General features: G+C 42.1%; 1 protein-coding gene across 1 annotated transcript in view; it reads left to right on the top strand.

The window, feature by feature from the left end:
- Positions 1-12125, top strand: part of PIKFYVE (phosphoinositide kinase, FYVE-type zinc finger containing) — a gene marked incomplete at both ends in the record, with an annotated part of 60469 nt that extends 48344 nt beyond the window's left edge. Inside the window, 13 exons of the mRNA XM_084265055.1 lie at positions 224-367; positions 537-657; positions 1728-1823; positions 2526-2609; positions 3142-3233; positions 3853-4017; positions 4572-4631; positions 5075-5251; positions 5898-6001; positions 6261-6389; positions 7735-7996; positions 10049-10123; positions 11542-12125. Of these exons, the coding sequence (XP_084121181.1) occupies positions 224-367; positions 537-657; positions 1728-1823; positions 2526-2609; positions 3142-3233; positions 3853-4017; positions 4572-4631; positions 5075-5251; positions 5898-6001; positions 6261-6389; positions 7735-7996; positions 10049-10123; positions 11542-11657 (1625 nt within the window). The remainder of the gene's footprint in view (positions 1-223; positions 368-536; positions 658-1727; positions 1824-2525; positions 2610-3141; positions 3234-3852; positions 4018-4571; positions 4632-5074; positions 5252-5897; positions 6002-6260; positions 6390-7734; positions 7997-10048; positions 10124-11541) is intronic.
- Between the last annotated feature and the right edge of the window lie 7789 nt (positions 12126-19914).

Genomic DNA, 19914 nt, shown 5'->3' with positions numbered 1-19914 from the left:
GAACTGAAAGTAGTGGGTATTAGTGTATACATCTGCTGAAGGCTATGGGCTATATTGGGCAGTCTGCCCATCGCTTTGCTATGGGTTGCCTTAGCTGCTTTCTAAATAAAAAAACACTTGAAAATAGACACTGGTGATAGCTGGGTTTGGGAGCAAACAATATCACATTCTGACAGCTATGTAAAATGCTTTCTTCTGTCTTTAACTGTCCTTGTAATCTCAGAGGATCGTTTCCTGACAACTTTATCAAGTCAGAACTCCACAGGCTCCACCCATCTTCAGCTGCCCACCTCTCCAGAGGTTGTATCAGAGCATATGAGTGGTGGCAACACACTGTCTGAACAGGATACAACAAGCAGCTCAGAAGGTATAGTTCAGTTGTGGTCTTGTATTCTTTCTCTTTTTTTCTCTATGGCAAGTGTATGAGATCCATTTAGGAAGTGGTAAACCTGGTAACTCTGGTCTGCAGCCTTCCTTCTGATTTTACAGCTTGAAGTTTGACATTGTGAAGCAAACTTAACTTGCCTGTGTTTCAGATGTGTTTGATGGACACTCACTGGGATCTACAGACAGCCAGGTGAAGGAGAAGTCTACTATGAAAGCTATTTTGGCAAACTTTTTGCCTGGAAACAACTATAACCCTATTCCATTTCCCTTGTAAGTACTGCATGGTATGTGGTGGATGAAATTAGCAGTCTGTTCAAATTCCAAACAGATCCATGCATGCTTCCCTTGCTCAGTATATATTTTATCACTTGGGTTTAGCTCTCAATAAAATAAAGAACTTCCTCAAGGCAAGAAGTTTTCTGCTTCCCTCCTAGGAGTTTGTAGGCTGTTATTAATAATACCCTTGTGCATATACATTATCAGTTTCACTGCCTCAGAACTCTTGTGGGGGAAAGGGGAGAAAGATGCCTCCTAACTTAATTGCTACAGGGAGGGAGCATGAATGTCCTTCCTTAGCAAAAACGTACTAAATCTATGTGCCTGCTTCTTGTTTTTGCTTCCAGACCTCTTCCAAGGGTTGGATTCAAATTGGCATTGTCTGGGTGTAGGTCAGGTTCAATGGTTATTGCATGTACCCTCAAGTCCTCTTCTCATGTGAAAACGGGCAGGCTGGAAAGTCTTTCAGCTACTTGGTCTGCGTGCTTTGTAGTGTTTTCATTTGACATGAGCCTAACGTTTGGCAGCCTGAATTTGACTTGTGAATCCTACCCCCAGGGTAGTAGTGGAAACCACGGGTTAATGAGGCAAAGGTTAAAACACTAGACACTACAGACACGTAAAAGAAAATCTTGCAGAAACCCGGGAGGCTTTTTTTCTGTGCTAAACTCCTTGTTCAGACAGGAGTCCAGGTTTGTGTCCAACATTCATTCTGCAGGCTATGCTGCAGGACAGTCAAAACAAGCTCAGGCAGGATTTGGTGCCGTTAGAAACAGTGGCTGCTAAACAGATATAGACTCTTACTCTAACTTGGAGTTGGTTTTCTGATCTAAGCAGCTTGCTTGAAGTGCTGGTTGCCCTAACCCATTACCACTTAGATTTACAGAGCTATGAATGTGTATGTTGGGAGAAGCTGATGTGGGGAGCTTTGGTTCCATGCTGAGATGTGCAGCTTGTGTCTGGGAGTGCAGTGATGAGATCTGGGTTTTGACCAAAGCTTAAACTTTTACTTCTGCATGCTTTTTAGCATCTTCTAACAGTCTCCCAATTTTGCTTTCATTTAGTGACCCAGATAAGCACTACCTGATGTATGAGCATGAACGTGTACCTATTGCAGTCTGCGAGAAAGAACCGAGCTCCATCATAGCTTTTGCTCTGAGGTACTGGTGTGATACTGCTCTTCATCTGACCTGTGTTGTATGTACTTCAGCAGCTTTTCTGTGCAAGGAGTATTTAAATCATAATAGTAGGGAACAAGCTGGACAGAATTTCTTCACTCAGCTGTGGTGAGAGTTTCTGCTAGAGCTGAAGTTCTATTCATTTTACTACTGAGATGTGGATATCCAACTTGCAACTGGAGTTTGTGCATTTCTTGCTGAATTCTGGTATGCAAAAATGAATTAGCTTTGTACTAGTTGAATTAGTGTTCCCTGCAATGAAATACTGTTGGAGAAAAGAACAACTAAATTTTTCTCAGCTCTTGAACCTGGAGGAAATTCAACTGAGTATTCAAACTGCAGTCTGTCCCTTGCCTACCTTTGGTTGTAGCAGCTTGTGCCCTCCAAACCAGCTGCCTCACTAAATCTTGGTGTTTGCATGCCACAAGACAGCAGGCTTTGAAAGAAGCGCATTCTTACGTTCTGGGAGAGGGAGAAACGAGGGGATTTTTCATGCAGTATGACCTAGAACAGCTTCTGGTTTTAAGGGAACTAAGTTCTAATTGTAAGAAAAATGTAGGAGAGGTTTTTTCTACTGTGGGTTTTTGTTTACAGTGGTTGTCTCTGAACTGAATCTTTGGGTTGGTGTTACAGAGTCTACCAGGGAACAGCTGACTCTCTCATTTATTTTCCTTTCTCCCTCAGTTGCAAGGAGTACAGAAATGCCCTGGATGAGTTGTCCAAAGTATCTCTGAAGAACAGCTCTGAAGAAGGACTACAGCTGAACAGGTTACATGCAGGACTTCCAGTACATAGAGCAAACACACAGTGCTTGTAGGGACTAAGCTGAAAACAGGATGAGAAAGGAGCCTAAAAATATGCTTCTTAAGATCTCTGCTTTCTGATGGACCCTGATGCATTCCATGTAACCAATGCGTATTTGCAGTATATGGGTTTCCGTTTAATGCTGGGGACTCCACTGGCTCTATCACCTGATCACTTAACTGTGTGTGTGCCAGGGATTACTGGGCCTGCTTGCCTTTCCTGTGGTGATGGAACTGTTGCTGTGGAGCCCTGGGAGGTTTTTCTTGGGGGAGGATTTGGGAGGGGGGGCTGTGAAGGAGGACAACTATTGAGTGTCTCACACTATTACAACTTTAAACTGTACAAGAGCAGTTTAAACTGTACAGTTTAAACTGTACTTAAGCAGTGCATAGTGTTAGACGTGGAGGAGAAATAAATATACAGGAGTAAAGTAATAGTGTTTTGAATGGCAGTATTTGTTGGGCTCATGACTTCTTTTTGGTCTTTCTCCTTTCAGCATGTCAGACAACAAACCAAAGAGTAGTAGCCCTGTACGCCTGCCTGAGGCTAACATGGGTCCTTCAAATCGCAACACAGAACCAGAACAGAGTAAGACTGTTTTGCCAAAATCATATCTGTGATGCTAGTCAGACTTGATTCTATGTAACCTGGGTTAGAGCTCTTATGATAGTTAAGATAGGACAAAGAAAGTACATTCTGAGCTGAAATTATGATTAGTCTTAGAGTTGACTTGATGTAGAACGTGTGTGTGGCTTTTGAAATCTGTGCCCAATATGGCTTTCTCTGATTCTTACAAGATCAGACTATTATTCTCTGATTTAATGTTACAATGTAGCAGACCTTGGGTTGTTCTTGAGTCTAGCCTGTTCAGCTGGGTATGATGCCCACAATATGTTCTGACCTCTTTTGGCACTGCCTTCTTTAAAAAGATGGCAGTTGAAATATTTTGAAATGGAGAAGTTCTTATGTTAAAGTTACTTAAAAACACAGACCAAGCATAAGTAACTCAACATTCCAGAATGCTACTCAGAACACTGTCTGCCAACTTGATGGACCTTGGTTGTCTCAAGGGTGGCAAATGAGTTGAGTTGGATGATATAATCCATCCAGTTAAGGGAATTCTTTATTCATTGTTCTATGAGTCATGGTTTTGTTAAACTGCCTGTGGAAATGCCATGGCAAACTCCTTTATTCCTTTTCACTGCAGCAAAGAAACCATCTAGTGTCTTGTCTTTCTTCCGTGGCACGGGAGGGAAGAGCCCAGACCTCTCCTCTCAGAAGAAAGAGACTTTGCGTGGTGCTGACAGTGCCTACTACCAGGTTGGACAGATGGGCAAAGAGGGAGCAGAAAACCAAGGAACAGAGCCTCAAGGTAAGAGACTGTTGAGTCCATCTGCTGTTTGGGACTGTTACTTCCTCCCAAACCTCACTCATACTTGCAAGGCTCAGATTGCACTCTTCATACTTTTTCACCAGTCCAAGATTATTCCACTTGCACTGCAAAATGAATGATTTGAGCATCAAATGTAGGTTTCTCATAAAGACATTATTTTGCTTTATGGGAAAGGAAGTAGGGTCTTTCAAGCCTCAGAAGCTACAGGGACACTGAGTAGTCTGGGCCCGAATGCCTTTGGAATGAGTTGACTCTAAGCAGCCTAGTCTCTCTTCCTCACTTCCATTGTTTCAGCTCATGGAATATGAATGAAGAGAAAACAAAGAAGTTGTACTTGTTTCCCATGAACAGTCATGCCCTTCTAGCATATGTTTTTTAGCATATAATTAGAGCTGTATCTCTCAATTCCTTCTGTATAGTTCCTTCTGTATTCTTGAAAAGAAGAAAATATTTCTTTGTAACGTGAGTTTACAAGTAGTATCTTACCCATCTTTAATAATGGTCAACCCTGACTGGTCCCTTTATCCCCTCAGATGATGTAGATGGAGGAGATGGACAGAAGAAACAGCTGGTGAATCCCCACGTGGAACTCCGTGAGTAGTTGTAAATAATAGCAATGTGAAGTCTTAGCTGAAAACTCCTCTTTTCATGCAAATGTAAGGGGAATCCTGAAGTTAATAATAATTATCTTTTTATCTGTATTGGTCAGGAAGGAAAAATAAATCAAGAATGGAGCAATGCAATTGTTACTTACTGTAACCAATCTCTGTCACAAAAATACCCCATAAAACTTTTTTTGTGTGCTTCTTTTTTAAATTTATCTTTTTCCCATGGCATATGCTATGAGCTAACCTAAGGGGGGGTTGACTAAGATTTCAGTTTAAATCCTGTTAGTTTAAACTTCCAAGGTACAGGAGGTGTGAGGGAGGGATGTTTTAAGGGATGTCTTCTAGACACTGATAAAATCTGTAAGTGTGTCTCAGGCAGTCAGTGAGTGTTGCTGCTGTTACCGAGGAAGATCTGGGTTTTTTTGCAGAGTTTTCAGATCCGAATGCCAAGTTCTACTGCCGGATTTATTACGCTGGCGAGTTTCACAGGATGCGTGAAGTGATACTGGGGAGCAGTGAAGAGGACTTCATCCGATCACTCTCACACTCCATGCCCTGGCAGGCACGAGGTGGCAAATCTGGGGCTGCGTTCTACGTGACGGAGGGTAAATGCCACTTCTTCCCCCTTCGTAACTAGAGAGTGCTACTTGTGGTGGGTGGTGGTTAGCATGTCAGTCCCAGATTACTTCTAGCCATAGGGTTGCTGACTGAAGTGGCCACTCAGAATGGAAAATAAGTTGTTCTGGGGTCTTTAATACCAGATCTTTTTGTCTCTGTGCGCAGGAGAACAAGCTGTAGTTCTGTGCTTCACTAGCAGCAGCTAGGAAGTCCAGTTGAGCAGAAGGGTTGTGCTCTATTAGGCAGGCTTCATCTTGAGTATAATTTAAGGAACACTGGTTGTTAAAGACACAAGTTTTCTTATAATCCCACAGGCTATAGTTGATTTATAGGGTTATTTTCTTTTTAAAGATGTGGCTGATTCAAGGCCCCTACTTAAACCAAGTCTTGGATGAGAGCATTAATCTAAGGCAGTTGTTTCTCTGTGATTTGCTAGAAGACTGAAATCCAGAACAGCTGAAATTCAGACTATATGAAGTAAAGGAGTTTCTAGAAATGAGCTTCTGTAGCTAAAGATTTAAGAGGATTGTAGTCCTTCAGTTTTGCAAACCACTTCAGCATTACAACAGTCCTAAAGAACTTGCAAAGAATACATCACTTTATGTAACCCAGTTGTTTCTGATGTTAAAACAGATGATAGATTCATCTTGAAGCAGATGCCTCGTCTAGAAGTCCAGTCGTTCCTTGACTTTGCTCCACACTACTTCACTTACATCATTAATGCAGTTCAGCAGAAGGTAATTTAAAAAAAAAGTCCCTTCTACTGTAGGCAGTGTTTTATGTTTTACAGGATAGTAACACTTTTTGTTATCACTTCGAAGTAAATGTCAGAGAGTATGAGTTGTACTAATAATGTGGTTTTAAGATGAAAAGTGGGAATTGTGCTAGAGCTTATAAGCTGTAATACCCAGTCAGATACAACAGTGGTGCCTCTAGTATTTGATTGCTGATAGCCTGTATGCAGCTCTATCTTTCCTTATGTCTTCTCTTCATCAGAAGCCCACAGCACTGGCCAAAATCCTTGGGGTATATCGAATAGGATACAAGAACTCTCAGAACAACACTGAAAAGAAGCTGGATCTTCTTGTCATGGAAAACCTTTTCTATGGCAGGAAAATGGCTCAGGTAAGAACCAAGTGCTCTGTTCCTTTGCAGGGCAGTTCTGACTGGGAGCAAGAGCAGGGTTACCAGTAGCTGTCTCAGTAACTTGCAGCTTTGTGTGTGCTGTCTGTATCTCACACTGCTTGAGGATGACAGTTGGTGCCTGTTTCCTTTTTACATGATCCTTGGTAACTTGATGCCTCTATCAGCTAAATCAGATAGTGCAGGCTTCAGCTTCTAGAAGCTTTATTTGTCCCTGCATCTCCTGTGTCTGAGAGAAAGTATTGCCAATCTAATTTTGAAGATCTGAAGCCTTTTTTGCAAAGTTTTTAGAAGAACTTACTCCTATTACAGAAGACCTTGTATAGAAGGAGAGTTTAGAAGAGAGAGATGGTGAGCTACTGTGTAGTGGGGGGAAAACTAACAGTGCTTTGAACCTGCTGTTGTCTCTGAACCATTTCGTGTGGGGGACAAGGTTTTGAGTTCAGCTTTGCTCTTAGTAAAGGAAAAATGACTTTCATGAGGCGGTAAATTGGAAGACCTTAAATTCAATGGGGAGAAAATTCTCTTCAAGTACAGAGCTGATGCTGAAGAGGCAGTTCACACAAATGTCGCTTCTAAAACTAGATAGTATCACTTCTTTCTATCTTTCCTCCTAATGCCTGACCTCAAACAGTGGGTCTTCATGGGAGGAAGTGAACTGAGGGCATTCTAGATAGATGAAAGAATGTTGTGGGTTTTCTTTTTGTTTCTCTGTCTTTTAAATTGTGAAGGGTGATCATCCACCAGAACAGAGACCCAAAGACTGTACACTAAAGTTAGTCAAATTTTGACTGAACAGGGTTTGGCCAAACCTTCTCTAATGGTAGCTGCTTCAAGCAGGGCATTGGACTGGAGACCTCCAGAGATGCTTTCCAGTCTAAGGATCATCTGTCTCTTGCCTTGCCAGCAGATGTTAAACAGTGCTTCATGCAACACCCTTGTCCCTCTTTAGTGGATTTACTTTTGTCAGCATTTCAGTCTGTAGGAGCTGGCAGCAAAACTGAGTTTCCCTGTACAATATAAAAATAGGAGCACCCTATTAAAATTTTAACTTTTAAAGAAATGAATTTAACTTAAGATTAATTCTGTCCTAGCTGAATCAAGGATGTTCTCTTAAATTAGGCTAAACATTGATGAAAACTTGTCTAAAATTTTTCAATTGTAGGCTTAGTTGCTACTGTCCTCTTGGGAAACTTGAGGTTTTGTGGTGTGAAGGTATTTTTTGTTAACTCTGTTCTTTCTGCAGAGATTGCTTTTTCAAACACTGCAGTTCGGTGTTGAAGTCTCTAACCCTGCAGAACAACATAGTGCTGGTTTGCATTTGCAGGTTTTTGACTTGAAGGGCTCCCTCCGGAATAGAAATGTTAAAACAGATACAGGCAAGGAAAGCTGTGATGTAGTCCTGCTGGATGAGAACCTTCTTAAGATGGTCCGGGATAATCCTCTGTACATCCGTTCCCATTGCAAGGCTGTGCTGAGAGCTTCCATACACAGTGATTCCCAGTTCCTCTCCAGCCACCTCATCATCGACTATTCCCTGCTGGTGGGTCGTGATGATACCAACAATGAGCTGGTGGTTGGGATCATTGGTAAGTTACTACTTGTATTTTCTTGCTTTCAGTTGGTGAAACTGCTTTCTTCTGGTTTAGTTCTTTATAGTACTCTTAAAGCTGCACCATCACCACCAGAGATGTGTGTCAGGAAAGCTTGTATTCTCCCTGATGGAATACCACCCTATCCTCTCATGGATATGCAAAGCGGAGGCAGGAATTCTCTCTAGCTCTTGTATGGGCTTGTATTAGCGTTTGTGTTAATAAGAATACATGGAGGAGGCCACACTGGTAGTGAAAAAGCAGCCAAGTTGGTGTTTAACCTACACTTGGACTCCAGCTCATAGAATCATAGAGTCATAGAATGGTTTGGGTTGGAAGGGTCCTCAAAGATCATGTAGTTCCAACCCACGTACTGTGGGTAGGGATGCCCTTCACTAGACCAATTTGCCCAAACCCCTGTCCAACCTGGCCTTGAACTCCTTCTAGTTAAAGTAGGGAAAGCTATTTGTAGACTTCTAGGTGCTTGATCTTTAAAAGTTAGGTTCAGCGATGTTTGCATAGACATCTGAATTGTAACTTCTATGAAGGGGACCTAAAGAGAAACAATATTGGTAGGGATGAAAGAGGGAAGTTAAGCATCATGATATTACTTGTGGTCATGAAGTCTGACCTGGATAATGAGTGGCAACACAGTAATTACCTCCCTACACCCTCTGACTTGTGACTGGGAAACAGAGCCTCATTTTTAGGCAGGAAAACTCATATTGTGCAAAAGACTTGGAAATGAAGCCATTTTGCAGGATGTGGAAGCGACTCTTGGAAATGAGATGCTCTTGAAACCTACCTCAGAAGGTACCTCAGAGATGCTTCCAGATGAGACCTTAAGCCAGGAGTTCTGGCATATTCTTTTTGAGTTATTTCCTAATAAAGTTTGAAAGCTGTCCTGATAACATGTCTAGTTGACAACTGAAGTCCCAGATACAAAGAGCTGCAAGTTGTTACTACTTTCTAGTTCTGTAGATTCTTTAATAGCTGGGTAATGGGATGAGACTGCCCTTTCTGTATGTGTGGCTTTCTGCTGTCCATATAGAAAGAGAATATCCTGATGATGTTTAAAGCTAACAGTTCCGTCGCTGTGGTGAGAACAGCTGTTTGTGATCTAAAGGAGCTTGTTTAACCCAAATATTCAAGAAGAGAGTACATGCTTACTGTATCAGGCTATCACAATGGTTTCTAAATGATACCCTAAGAACTTAGAAAGTACTCGAGCTAGATTTGTCGTGGTGGCAGCTGAACTAAAAACCACTAGACTGGACTGAGTTTGAATCTGAGGTCAGAGTCTCTAGCTATTTTAGATCCTAATGTGATGCAGGGAACAAGTAACTTTGGTCTGTGAGGAGCAGTGAAGGCTTTGAAGGCCATGTTGTGTGGGTCTCTGGGCCTTGGGGTGTGAAGTGGCGTTTGTTAGTGCACACACTGATGATGGCAGTCCCAAGGCACTCTTAAGGGACCATTTTCAAAGAATAATCAGATAAATAGGTAAGTCTTAAGATTGGCAGGTCTGGATGAGTTCTGTGTAAAGAATATCTGAGGTGAAATACATAAATATCTATGGTGGCCTTTTGTGAAACCAGAAACAGTAAATTCAAAATTGTATAATTACAGCTGTAGTTAAATTTTTAGGTGATGATACCAAGCAACAAAAAACTTGACTTACTGCAGGCTCAGCTTTGCAGTCCAAAATGTTCGTGTGCTGTAAGGACTGAGGATGCTTTCTCTGAAGAGGGTTTGGAGACAATTCCAAGTCTTCTTGTTGCAGCCTCCTCTTCCAGTCAAGTTCCCTGGTGGTGTTTCCAGTCCTCCATATCTTGGAGTAAAAAGTGTTTTGCTGTGGTGTTAATTCTGTAGGTGGCTGCAGTGATGAGAAATATTACTACTGGCTTGAGTGGATAGGTGTCCAAGTTGTTAGCTGCTGCAGGGAAGTTGTGGAAACTACTTGGGAGGAAATAAGTTTTAGAACAGTGCTACTTGGGTCATTGCAGACAGGATATTTTGTTTATGGATATTTTTGTCTTTTTATTGCAACAGATTATATCCGCACTTTTACCTGGGACAAAAAGCTTGAAATGGTGGTGAAGTCAACTGGCATCTTGGGAGGACAAGGTAAGTCTAGAATGACAACAGAACTTCTGATCCTGTTTACGTGTTACCTGGAAGCTTCCAATAACTGTGCCAATAAAGCCACAACTTCCCTGCTGTGCAGATTTTCAATACTAGATTGAGTTGTCCAGAACAGGGGAAGGAATAACAAGTTTCAGAAAAATTTAGTATGTTGATCTGCCTCCATGAATGACCTCTTCCTAGAATTCCTGTGAATGGGGTAAAGAGCATCTACTTATGAGACTGTCCTGTTTTTTATTGTTGTGGTTTTGCTCCAGCTGAGAGCCAATCACCACGCAGTTGCTTGTCCTTTAAAAGGAAAAGGTGGGGGAAGTTGGTGGTGGGGAGGGAAGGGATGGCGAAGGAAAAAACCCAAAACCCCACGGGTTGGGATAAGGATAGTTTACTAGAATAGCAGAAAGAGAGATATAAAAACGATAACAGGACTTTAGAGCAAAACATATATGAAACTGGTGCTACACAATGCAGTTTCTCACCAAACCCACAACTCAGGCCGTGCAGCCCAGAGCCGTCCCGGAACCGGACCATCCCCCAAAACCTGTGTCCTGGAGTCACCTGCTCCTCCTCCCACCAGCCCCTCTTTATGCTGAGCATGACACAATTGGCATGGAATACCCCCTTTGGCCAGTTCGGGTCACCTGTCCTGGCTGCATCCCCTCCTTTCTCGTTAGTAGGGAAATATGAACAACTGCAAAAGTCCTTGCTTTCATCCTAACTCCCAAACGCTGCATTCTATCCACTATTAGAAAAGAAATTAACTCCATCCTAGCCGAAACCAGGACACTTATTTACCAACTACTTGCATACAAACATCGTCATCCATACAGACTTACTAGCAAAAAACATTGCTGCATGGTTTCAGAAGATGTTTCCTGAGTCCAGAAAATCAGATAAACTCTGAGCTGTTAGTGCAGAGAATCCTTATCAAATAATTGACTTCTACCTGTACTTTGAGAAGTTGAGGAGTTCCCTTTGTGGAAGTGAGTAGAGTACCTTTTATGCAGCATTGTCTAATGTTGGCTACATGTTAGTAGGAGGGCTGGAACGAGCAGGGGAGGTAAACACTTGATGTCCCACTCTTCAGGTATCTGGAGAAGAGCATGTCTGTAGAGTGCAATTCTTAATGGGAGAAATTAGCATCTCTGCTATAAAACCAAAGACTGCAAGGCAGCAGAAGAGAAAAATTCAGTGCTGGGGTCCAGACCTTGATCATCTTCTCTCCTAAATGTTTAAAATCAAAATGAAAGAAGGGCAGCTGATGATGCTTGTTGGTTCTAAGACCTTTCATGTACAGTGTGCCATCGTTATGCTGTCTGGTGTTGTACTCTCATGAGGCATCTGTCTGTACTGTGGTATATTCTTTAGCCCATTTCTAACTGCTCTTGACTCTTACACATTAGGTAAGATGCCAACTGTGGTCTCTCCAGAACTGTACCGGACCAGGTTTTGTGAAGCTATGGACAAGTATTTCCTGATGGTGCCAGACCACTGGACAGGACTGGGCCTGAATTGCTAAGCTAAAGCCCATATTGGGAAAGCACAAGAGGACAATGACACTACAGGCCACTCTCTTCCTGTGGTCTGTCTAGCAGTAAGCAAGAGGATTGCAGTTCCATGTCTACACTGACCACGTGTGTCACGTTGTGAAGTATGAAATCTGCTTGTTGCACTTTAATCCTCCTCTTGGAGGCTGAGGAGTGAACCAGCCTCACTAAGAATCTTGAGCTGTAGGGTACCACTGAACAATGTTGGTAAGACATTCCCTCTGTCAGCAAGGAAGGTGATGCTATCTCCATATAAGAGCACTGAAACGGATACTATCCACTTCATGATGGTGTAGAAGTATGTGATCTCTAAGTCTTGCACTGCCTGAGTGGCGTTGAATATGAGCAGCTCGTGGTTTTGTACTGGATGAGTGGTACTGCAAATGTGAAATAACCCCTACTCCTGTCTGAGGGTGGATGAGAGAAGAATGAAGTTAGTTCCCGAGCTGTGCTGTTGTTGTAGTGGTCTGTAGTTGACCTGGTTGGGAGCCATGAATAACTTGTTCTGATTATGTTATGTAGCTTAATTTTTTTTCCTAGGTTCTATAAACAGTATTTTAATTTTAAGGCAGCTCCACAGCTGTAATGCCATATCACTACATCTTTTAAGTTATATTGCTGCAGTACAACTCTGTCTTTATCTGTCACAGTGTCATTCTATCTGAATTCCATAAAGATGCAAACCCCAAAAGATACCCCTTCAGTCCTAAACAGTACTTTGACCTGTTTGTTGCCCAAGTTGCTGGAAGTGAGTAACTAAAAAAAGATAACCTTTAATTTAACAAGACTTGATTAGTTATGACTGTGAAGCTGATTAACCCCTTCCTTAGCACAATACACTAAGCTGGCAGACAAAATGAAGTACACTGCCTTAGAGTGACAACTTTCTCCTTAATGAAACCATCATTCCTGGCCAGATCACTTCAAATCCATCTTAGTTCCCTGGGACTTTCAAACAGTGCATTTACCTCATGGTGAAACTTTGCCAGGAGAGTGTTTTTCTTGCATCTATGACATGCTGATGAGAGTGAGCATACAGATCTCATCACACTCTGCAGTTGCAAGGAAAAACTGTCTCTTCATCAGTATTCGATTATTTTTTGCACCACTGAGATGAATGTAGTCATCTTTTTCTGTAAAAAGAAAAACCTGAGTTAACAGGTACCTTGTACAATGGATATGATATGCAGAGATCTGTGAATCTGTTATGACAATAAGCACTTCTTTCCTTTTTTATTAATTTTTACCTGGTTTTTGTAGGTGATGAGTTTACTTTTTAACTTCATTATAATATAGGCCAGTAACTGAAGAGGCTTTTTATGAATTTGAGAGACAAGAATACTGTCCTTTGGTTTCCAGTCTTTGATGGAAACGCTTCAAATAGACATGGACAATATATCTCTTTATGACCACTTACTCATCCTGATCAGTTGGCTGGTAAAGCAACATCTTCATTGTAATGATGGATTGAAATGTGCATTTTGTTACTTCCTGTGTTCAGTATTTTCTTCTGCAGCAGATGGTGGTGCCTCTGTTCAGGAGTGACAATGGGGCAGCATTGAGAAAAGAAAATGCCAGCAGCAAGAACTGAACTGTTTGGTTCCAAAACCTATCAATGCAGCTCAGGTCTGAGCTGCTGGGAGGCAAGTCATTTGTATTGGAAGAGTCTTTTCAACCCTGCTGCAAAGCCCTAATGGAGGATGAGCAAAAAGTCTGACCTTGAAGCAGCAGAAACAAAAGTATTCTCACTTCCTCTGTACAGTGTAATGGTTGTTTCCAGGGTTGAGCATTGAGGGCTCCAGTTATGTATGTTGTGGAAAGCTGGCACTTGCTGCCTATGACCCAGCATCTCTTCAGTCCAGCACGGTGCCTCAGTACAGCTGACCACCTCTGGGATACATCTTGCCATCCGTGTTGAAATGTGCTGCCAGCATGTCTAGCTGTGTGTGGGACCTTGTGTGGTGAGGAGCCATCTAGTCCTGTCAGCTCACTGCAACTCTCACTCCTGTGGCTTCTACCTTCTCTCTTGGTCCATTGATGTGAAAGACTGTGCTGTGCAGTCAGAATCTGTTCCAGTCTCAGTTAAAGATTATGTTATTTTCCACCTTTTTCAGTATGTGGACTGGTTGATGGAGCATAAATATGGGCGGTGTCATGGCATCTGACCCAGGCTTATGTAGAGCTGTGATGCACTAGCCCTGTCCTGTCACCAGTAACCCTCACCACAGTGATGTGTGTCTGCAACATGATCATCTGACTGTAGCTAATATTTGCCTGTACATGACAACATGAGGCCTTCAGCACTGAAAGTGAGAGAACCTGCCACTGCCTAGCTGGTTTTTGCAGCCTGTGAACAGAGAGCCCAGACGTGAATTGTGACCTCCTTGGGCTGAAGTCACAGCAGTTGGAGAGTTTTGCAGGAGTGATCTTGAGCTGGCATCAACACCTAACAGGATGTGACTGAGCAAACTGGAGTTAATGGTCATGGGTAACCCAATAGCTGCACTATCAACTGGAATTGAGACATCTTTGGGTGCTGTGTGACAAAAAAGCTGTAAGATTTTCTAGTTGAAATCCCAGCAGTTGATTAGGTCTCCTCAAGTGTTTCCTTTTCAGAATAAGAATTGTCCTGGCATTTCACTCGCCCCAAAGCTGACTTTCTCAAAAGGAGAGCAATACTTCATGCAGAAGAGATCTTTGAGAGCTCCTTGGGCTGTGTTAGGTCTGTGTCCCTGCAGCATGCCTCAGGATGTCCTAGGGTACATGAGCCCTATGATCAGAGGGTTTTTTTTATTTCTTTATAAGACAGGTTTATCACGTGTGTGTGTGTAAGCAAATCCCAGTTGTAAACATGAAGACTGCATTACTTCAGAGCCACAATGGCTCTTTTTCTTCTGTTGTTCTGATCTGAGGCCTTGTGACAAGTGTTGAAGCCTTGTCCCAGTCAGAAGTGATGACTTGCATTGAATCACTGTGCAGACAGCAGAATGCCTTGTAGTGGCCCAGTGATGTGTTCTGTCCCCCAAAAGCACATGAGGGACTCTTGCTGGTTAAGTAGCTCTGTTGGGCTCAGGGGAGTTAACTGTGGAGTAGACTCTCTGAGAATGACCACAACCAAATGAGTTGCTCACTAGCAGGTGGCCAGACTATGATTATTCAAAGCACTTAATGTACCATAATGTATGTATTTCTAATCTACCTTGGTTCAATTGTATTTTATAAAATTGCTATACTAAACTATTTGAGAATAACTGCCTTGACTACCTGGAGAATCAAAGTGTGTAATGTATGTAGATACAAATAAAGTGACTGAAATACATACTTGAGTCTGTTCCATGTGGTGGAGCAGTTAGGTGTCGCAGCATCCCATTTTCTTGATCAGAGGCCAAGCCTTCTGCTTGCTCTGCAGCAGTTGCTGTGTTGGAGGTTGCCAGCTTTGCATACAGTAGAGTAGGCAAATAACTTTTCCTGCACTTCTCCCACCTTTTCCTCAGTTGCTTTTCAACACGCAGTGGTGTGTGAGCCAGGGAGACAGTTTTCTCCAGCAGAAGGTGGCAGTGCCATGGCCCAGCTCTTTCAAGACGTAGAACATGTTCCTCAGGAAAAATATCCAGGTATTTCCACAGTCTTCCCTTAAGTGGACTAGATAAAGAGAAAACCCAAGGAGGTCTGAAAATTAATGGCATGTCTTGATTGCTTGATACTAACCTGGTACATAGTAACCTCCTCTCTTAAGCTAACAATGTGTGGTTAGTTCTGGGAATGGGACTTGTTTGTTCCTAGACTATAAAAGTAAAATCTAAAAGTTAGGATTTTACCTATATTCTGGGCCATCACCACTTTTGCCAGGTGAGTTTGAGTTCTCTTACCTGTTGCAGTATGGAACTGCATCAGCAGCTGTCCTACTGTGGTGTGAGCAAGGCAAAAGGTGCGACGCTCAGTTCAGGGTAGTGCTGCCTTGTACTGCTTTGAGTGCTGGGACTTGAGCTTCTGGAATGAAGTTGAAAAGCTCGAATGCAGGGTTATCAGAACAGCATTCCACCAATACTTACAAATGTGACTGCCAACAGCTAGTAAAGAACAAGACTTTGAGGTGGTTGGTACTGAAGTTGTTAGTATTAGAAACTCAAATGGCAATTGCATGTGTATTCCATTGATGTAACTGCTGGTTATGAGTCATTGGTCAACTTCCCCACTACTGCCTTGACTTAGTATTGTTGTCTATTTAAAAAAAAAATAAATGTTGAGATTCACCATCTCAGCCTAGGCTGTAAGGTTTCAGTTTGAGTCCTTTGCTGCCCTATGTGAAAATACACAAGCTACAGGCAGTACTTCAGTTTTAGTGTGGAGGCTTTAAGTCAGTGTAGATACAGAGTAGGCCATCCATCGCTTCTCCCTATTCTCAGAACATGTAACTGGAAATCGGGCGCACTAGACGTTCAAAATCCATCTGTGCTAGACACTGGTACTAACCTAGCATTGCCATTAAGGTACTAAAGAAATAAAAAACCAGTGTCTCCAAGCTCTTGCTGTGGAGCCTTGGTTTGTTATATGCCTGTAAAGAGCAAAAAAACCCCACCCTGCTTTATTTTTGATTGAGAGGGGTTTTGTCTGTGTCCTTAAATGTGTGCCTGGAGGCAGAGCCTGCTTCTCAAAACATGAAGGATGACAGAAGCTGGTAAGAAGAGTGGGTGGGTTGGGGACTTGTTCAGTCATCCAGCAGAGCAGCAGAGTCAGAATGAGCCCAACACGTGCATCATGTTACAGTGCCTTGTTCTTCAGCCCCTGCTTCTCATGGCATGAATGTCCTACACGAAGTGATGTGTGTGATGACAGATAGCAATGCTTAGTTCGAATGAGGGGAAAACAGTGCTGAAATATCCCTGGCTATGATTTAGTATCATCCTACATACTAAATCTGAACTTGCAGAGCTCCAAGCAAGCTCATTTCTTACACACTGTAAGGCCAATGTTCTTGAGTGTTTCCAAAGACACAAGGTTCTCATCCTACAAAACCATGTTTGTTCATACAGCTTGTGCCAGTTAGAGGCTGTTTCTCAGTTTACCTCTTACAGCCTACAACAATACGTGAAAGCAGAGTTCTTCAGCTGCCCAGCTCCTTATTCCCTCTGGTTATGTTTTTTTTTTTATTCCCTTAGGTAAGATCCATTTGTGCTGGATGGTGTCATTTGTGGAGCTGCTTTCATTATACCCCATTTCCAGTGATTATAGGTAGTGTCTCTGTTGGAGACCTTGCTTCTAGATCCCTGTAAAAAAAGTGCTGGGTATGCAGCTCTGGTGTGAGGAGACCCGAGCAGAAAGAACAGTTTTGGTAGTCCATTGCAGGCAATACTCCTAGGATGACAGAACTGGCTGTACACCTAAATATACAAAATGAATTGTAAAATCTCATTGCTGTTCTGAAGGAGACATGTCTAGGCTTAGTAAGTACAGCTTAGATCTTGAAGTATTGAAAACTACTTGTGTGGGGAAAACAGCGAGTATGTAAAAAAGCAGGCGTGTCAGAAGAAGAAAAACACGTGCCTATATACCAATTACCGTTTTAGAAAGTTATTCTTGCAGAAGGGTGTGTTTTGGCTGCCAGAAACACAAGAATCCTGCCTTTGGCTCTGAGGATTTTGTAGTGCTTCATCCATGAAGCTGATGAAGAGAAGGTTGGAGAAAGGCACGAATGAGCACTGATGAAGTTAAAAACAAGAATCCCCTAAAAACACGTAAGAGCGTGCCTGTGTCTGAAATAATACATTACTGAAGTGTTCAGCCTTTGGTTACCTGGATGTGATCCTGAAATTGCAGTTTTGAGTGAAGTTTCCTGGACTTTGCCTTCCAAAACAGAACTTAATGTATTACCAGGTCCTGTATGTTGTTCTTTGTGCTTGGCATAGGGACAAAGTCATTTACAAGTTCACTGCAGTTAGGAGGCTCTTTTGGCTGAGAATGTAGATGTGAGGGGAAAAAAAAAACCCCGTGGTTGCAGCAGCAGATTACAGATTGTTTTGTTTGCTTGTAAAATGTAAACTGTTGGAGGGCTGGAGGAGACCTGCTCCTGAGTCATCACTGCCACCTCCTGGCGCTCCGAATCTTCACTTCGTCCTCTAGCGGGGAGGCTGGCTGTGCGCTTACTCAAGTTACCTCGCAGGGTATGAGAATTGTAAGAGAAAGTAAGATTTTAGCGGTGGGCCTGTGGTGTGTTCTGGGTGTCTAAATGTGGTGTGCATCTGCCTCTGAAGAGGCAGAGGACAGCAGTCCTGTAATCTGTTGTCACAGAAGTGCACATTCAGCTGTCTTTTCTGTTAATATCTATCGTCAACAAACACATGATGGCTGTATCCCTCCCACTCCTTGTCAAGGAAAGGCTGTCTGTTCTGAGGCCTGGGGAATTTGCTTTGCAGTTTCCACCCAAAACAGCAAGAGCAGAGTGCTGATCTCAGCATGTCTGCACAGAACCAGCTGGAAGTCCTTTGTGATATGAACACAGGACTTGTTTTGGGTTTTTTTTGTACAGTGGAAATAAATTTTTAATTCCACATTATCTGGTAGCTAGATTTCTGCAGTAATATGGGTTTTACACATGTATTCTCTAGGAAGTTCAAATTGTATAGTATTTGAATAGTGATTACTCTCACCATAGCAATGTCAGAAATTACAGCTAGTGCAACTTCTATTTACTTGTTTAGTTCTGGGAGGAAACCCCTACTTTCTTCCGTGCTGTCTCTCACTGGTATTTGGCCAGTACTGGTAGTACTTGGCTCTACTGGCTGGCCAGGCATAGAGGTGGTGCTTGAATGCTCTTCCAGCCTCAAACCCAACAGAAAAAACTGTGCACTATAAACACAGTTCACTCACTCTAGTATTTAGCTGGAATAATGAAGTCATGTAAGACATGATCCGGAGACCAAAGGTAGGATAATTAAGTGAACCTAATTACTAAGGAGAGAGTATTGATTTGCAGTTCTGGAGACAGGATGGGAATACAGCAACTTTTCCTTGTCGCAGATGGAGAATAAGTGCACTAACATTTGTGAAAGGATTGATTGTACATATAATCCTTTAGACATAAACCGTTGACCGAGTCTGGGACTAAGACTGAATCCAGCCGCACCTGGGCTCCTCTCTGAGCAGGAGTTTAGAAAGCAAGGGGATTCTTTCTGAACCTTGTGACTCAATGGGAGGATCTCCCTGATAGATTCATCTGACCCTGTTCTCTATGCACTAAGTAATCAAGAGTACCTTACCATTGAATCTTAATTATTGTCGCGTTTATTACCAAACACCGTTACACCCTTTTGTTTATATCAATAAACATATTACTTCCTCTCTCTTAAGAGTGAAGTGCATCCCTCTGATCTATCCCATCTGTGACATGTTGACATGGGCCATTTTTGTAATACAGCCTCAGCACAAGTGAAACACAACAGATCCTGGACATGGACTTCTGTTACTGGACTAGTGGAGACCTTCTGATGTAACAGAAGTAAATTAGCTACCTGATGAAACATTACATAGGATAGCAGAACTGGGACTGTTTAATGTATGCATATGCATATAATGAGAGGAAGAAAATGATTCAGTTAACTACCAGGATTATAAACACTCTGGAACACATGCTATGGGGAGAACTGTATGAACTTCTAATGGTTGAAAGGATCTGTAATCAGTTCTGGCGAAGTCTGTTTATGTTAACATGTCTGGTACTTAACAAGCAGGGGAAGGAAAAGAATAAAAGTAATTCTTTAGTTGGGTCCATGGAGGTCTATAATATGCAGAAATGATATCCACTTCATGTAAGTTTGAGCTGCTTTATGGAAAAACAATATTCTGAATTTAAATGTCAATATAGCTACTAAAATATGACTGTAACTCCTTTTGAACTGTTTGGCATTGGGGATTATATTCCAAAATATTCGATCTATACACTGCTTCATTGCATTTTGAGAGGACTTCATTATTGGTGGCTTTTATGGTTTGGTGATGGGATGGGATTTTCTGTTTGTAATCTGATTTGTGAAGTATGACTCTATGTGAGAAAAATCAAGGGCCCAGGATACTTCAAGATATTATTTAAAAATAGTGCTGCTTTGTCTTGAATAACGGGTTTAAACCCTTGATTAGTAAAAACAGAATCATGCAATTATGTGGGTTTATTTTTAGGGAATGTTAGAGATACAACACTGTAGGATTTATTTATTATTTACAATTTATTTATTT

The sequence above is a fragment of the Gallinula chloropus genome (genome assembly GCF_964237585.1).
Source record: "Gallinula chloropus genome assembly, chromosome: 5".
Classification (NCBI taxonomy): Eukaryota; Metazoa; Chordata; class Aves; order Gruiformes; family Rallidae; genus Gallinula; species Gallinula chloropus.
Note: the sequence above shows the minus strand (reverse complement) of the source record. Positions and strands in the feature narration are given on the sequence as shown.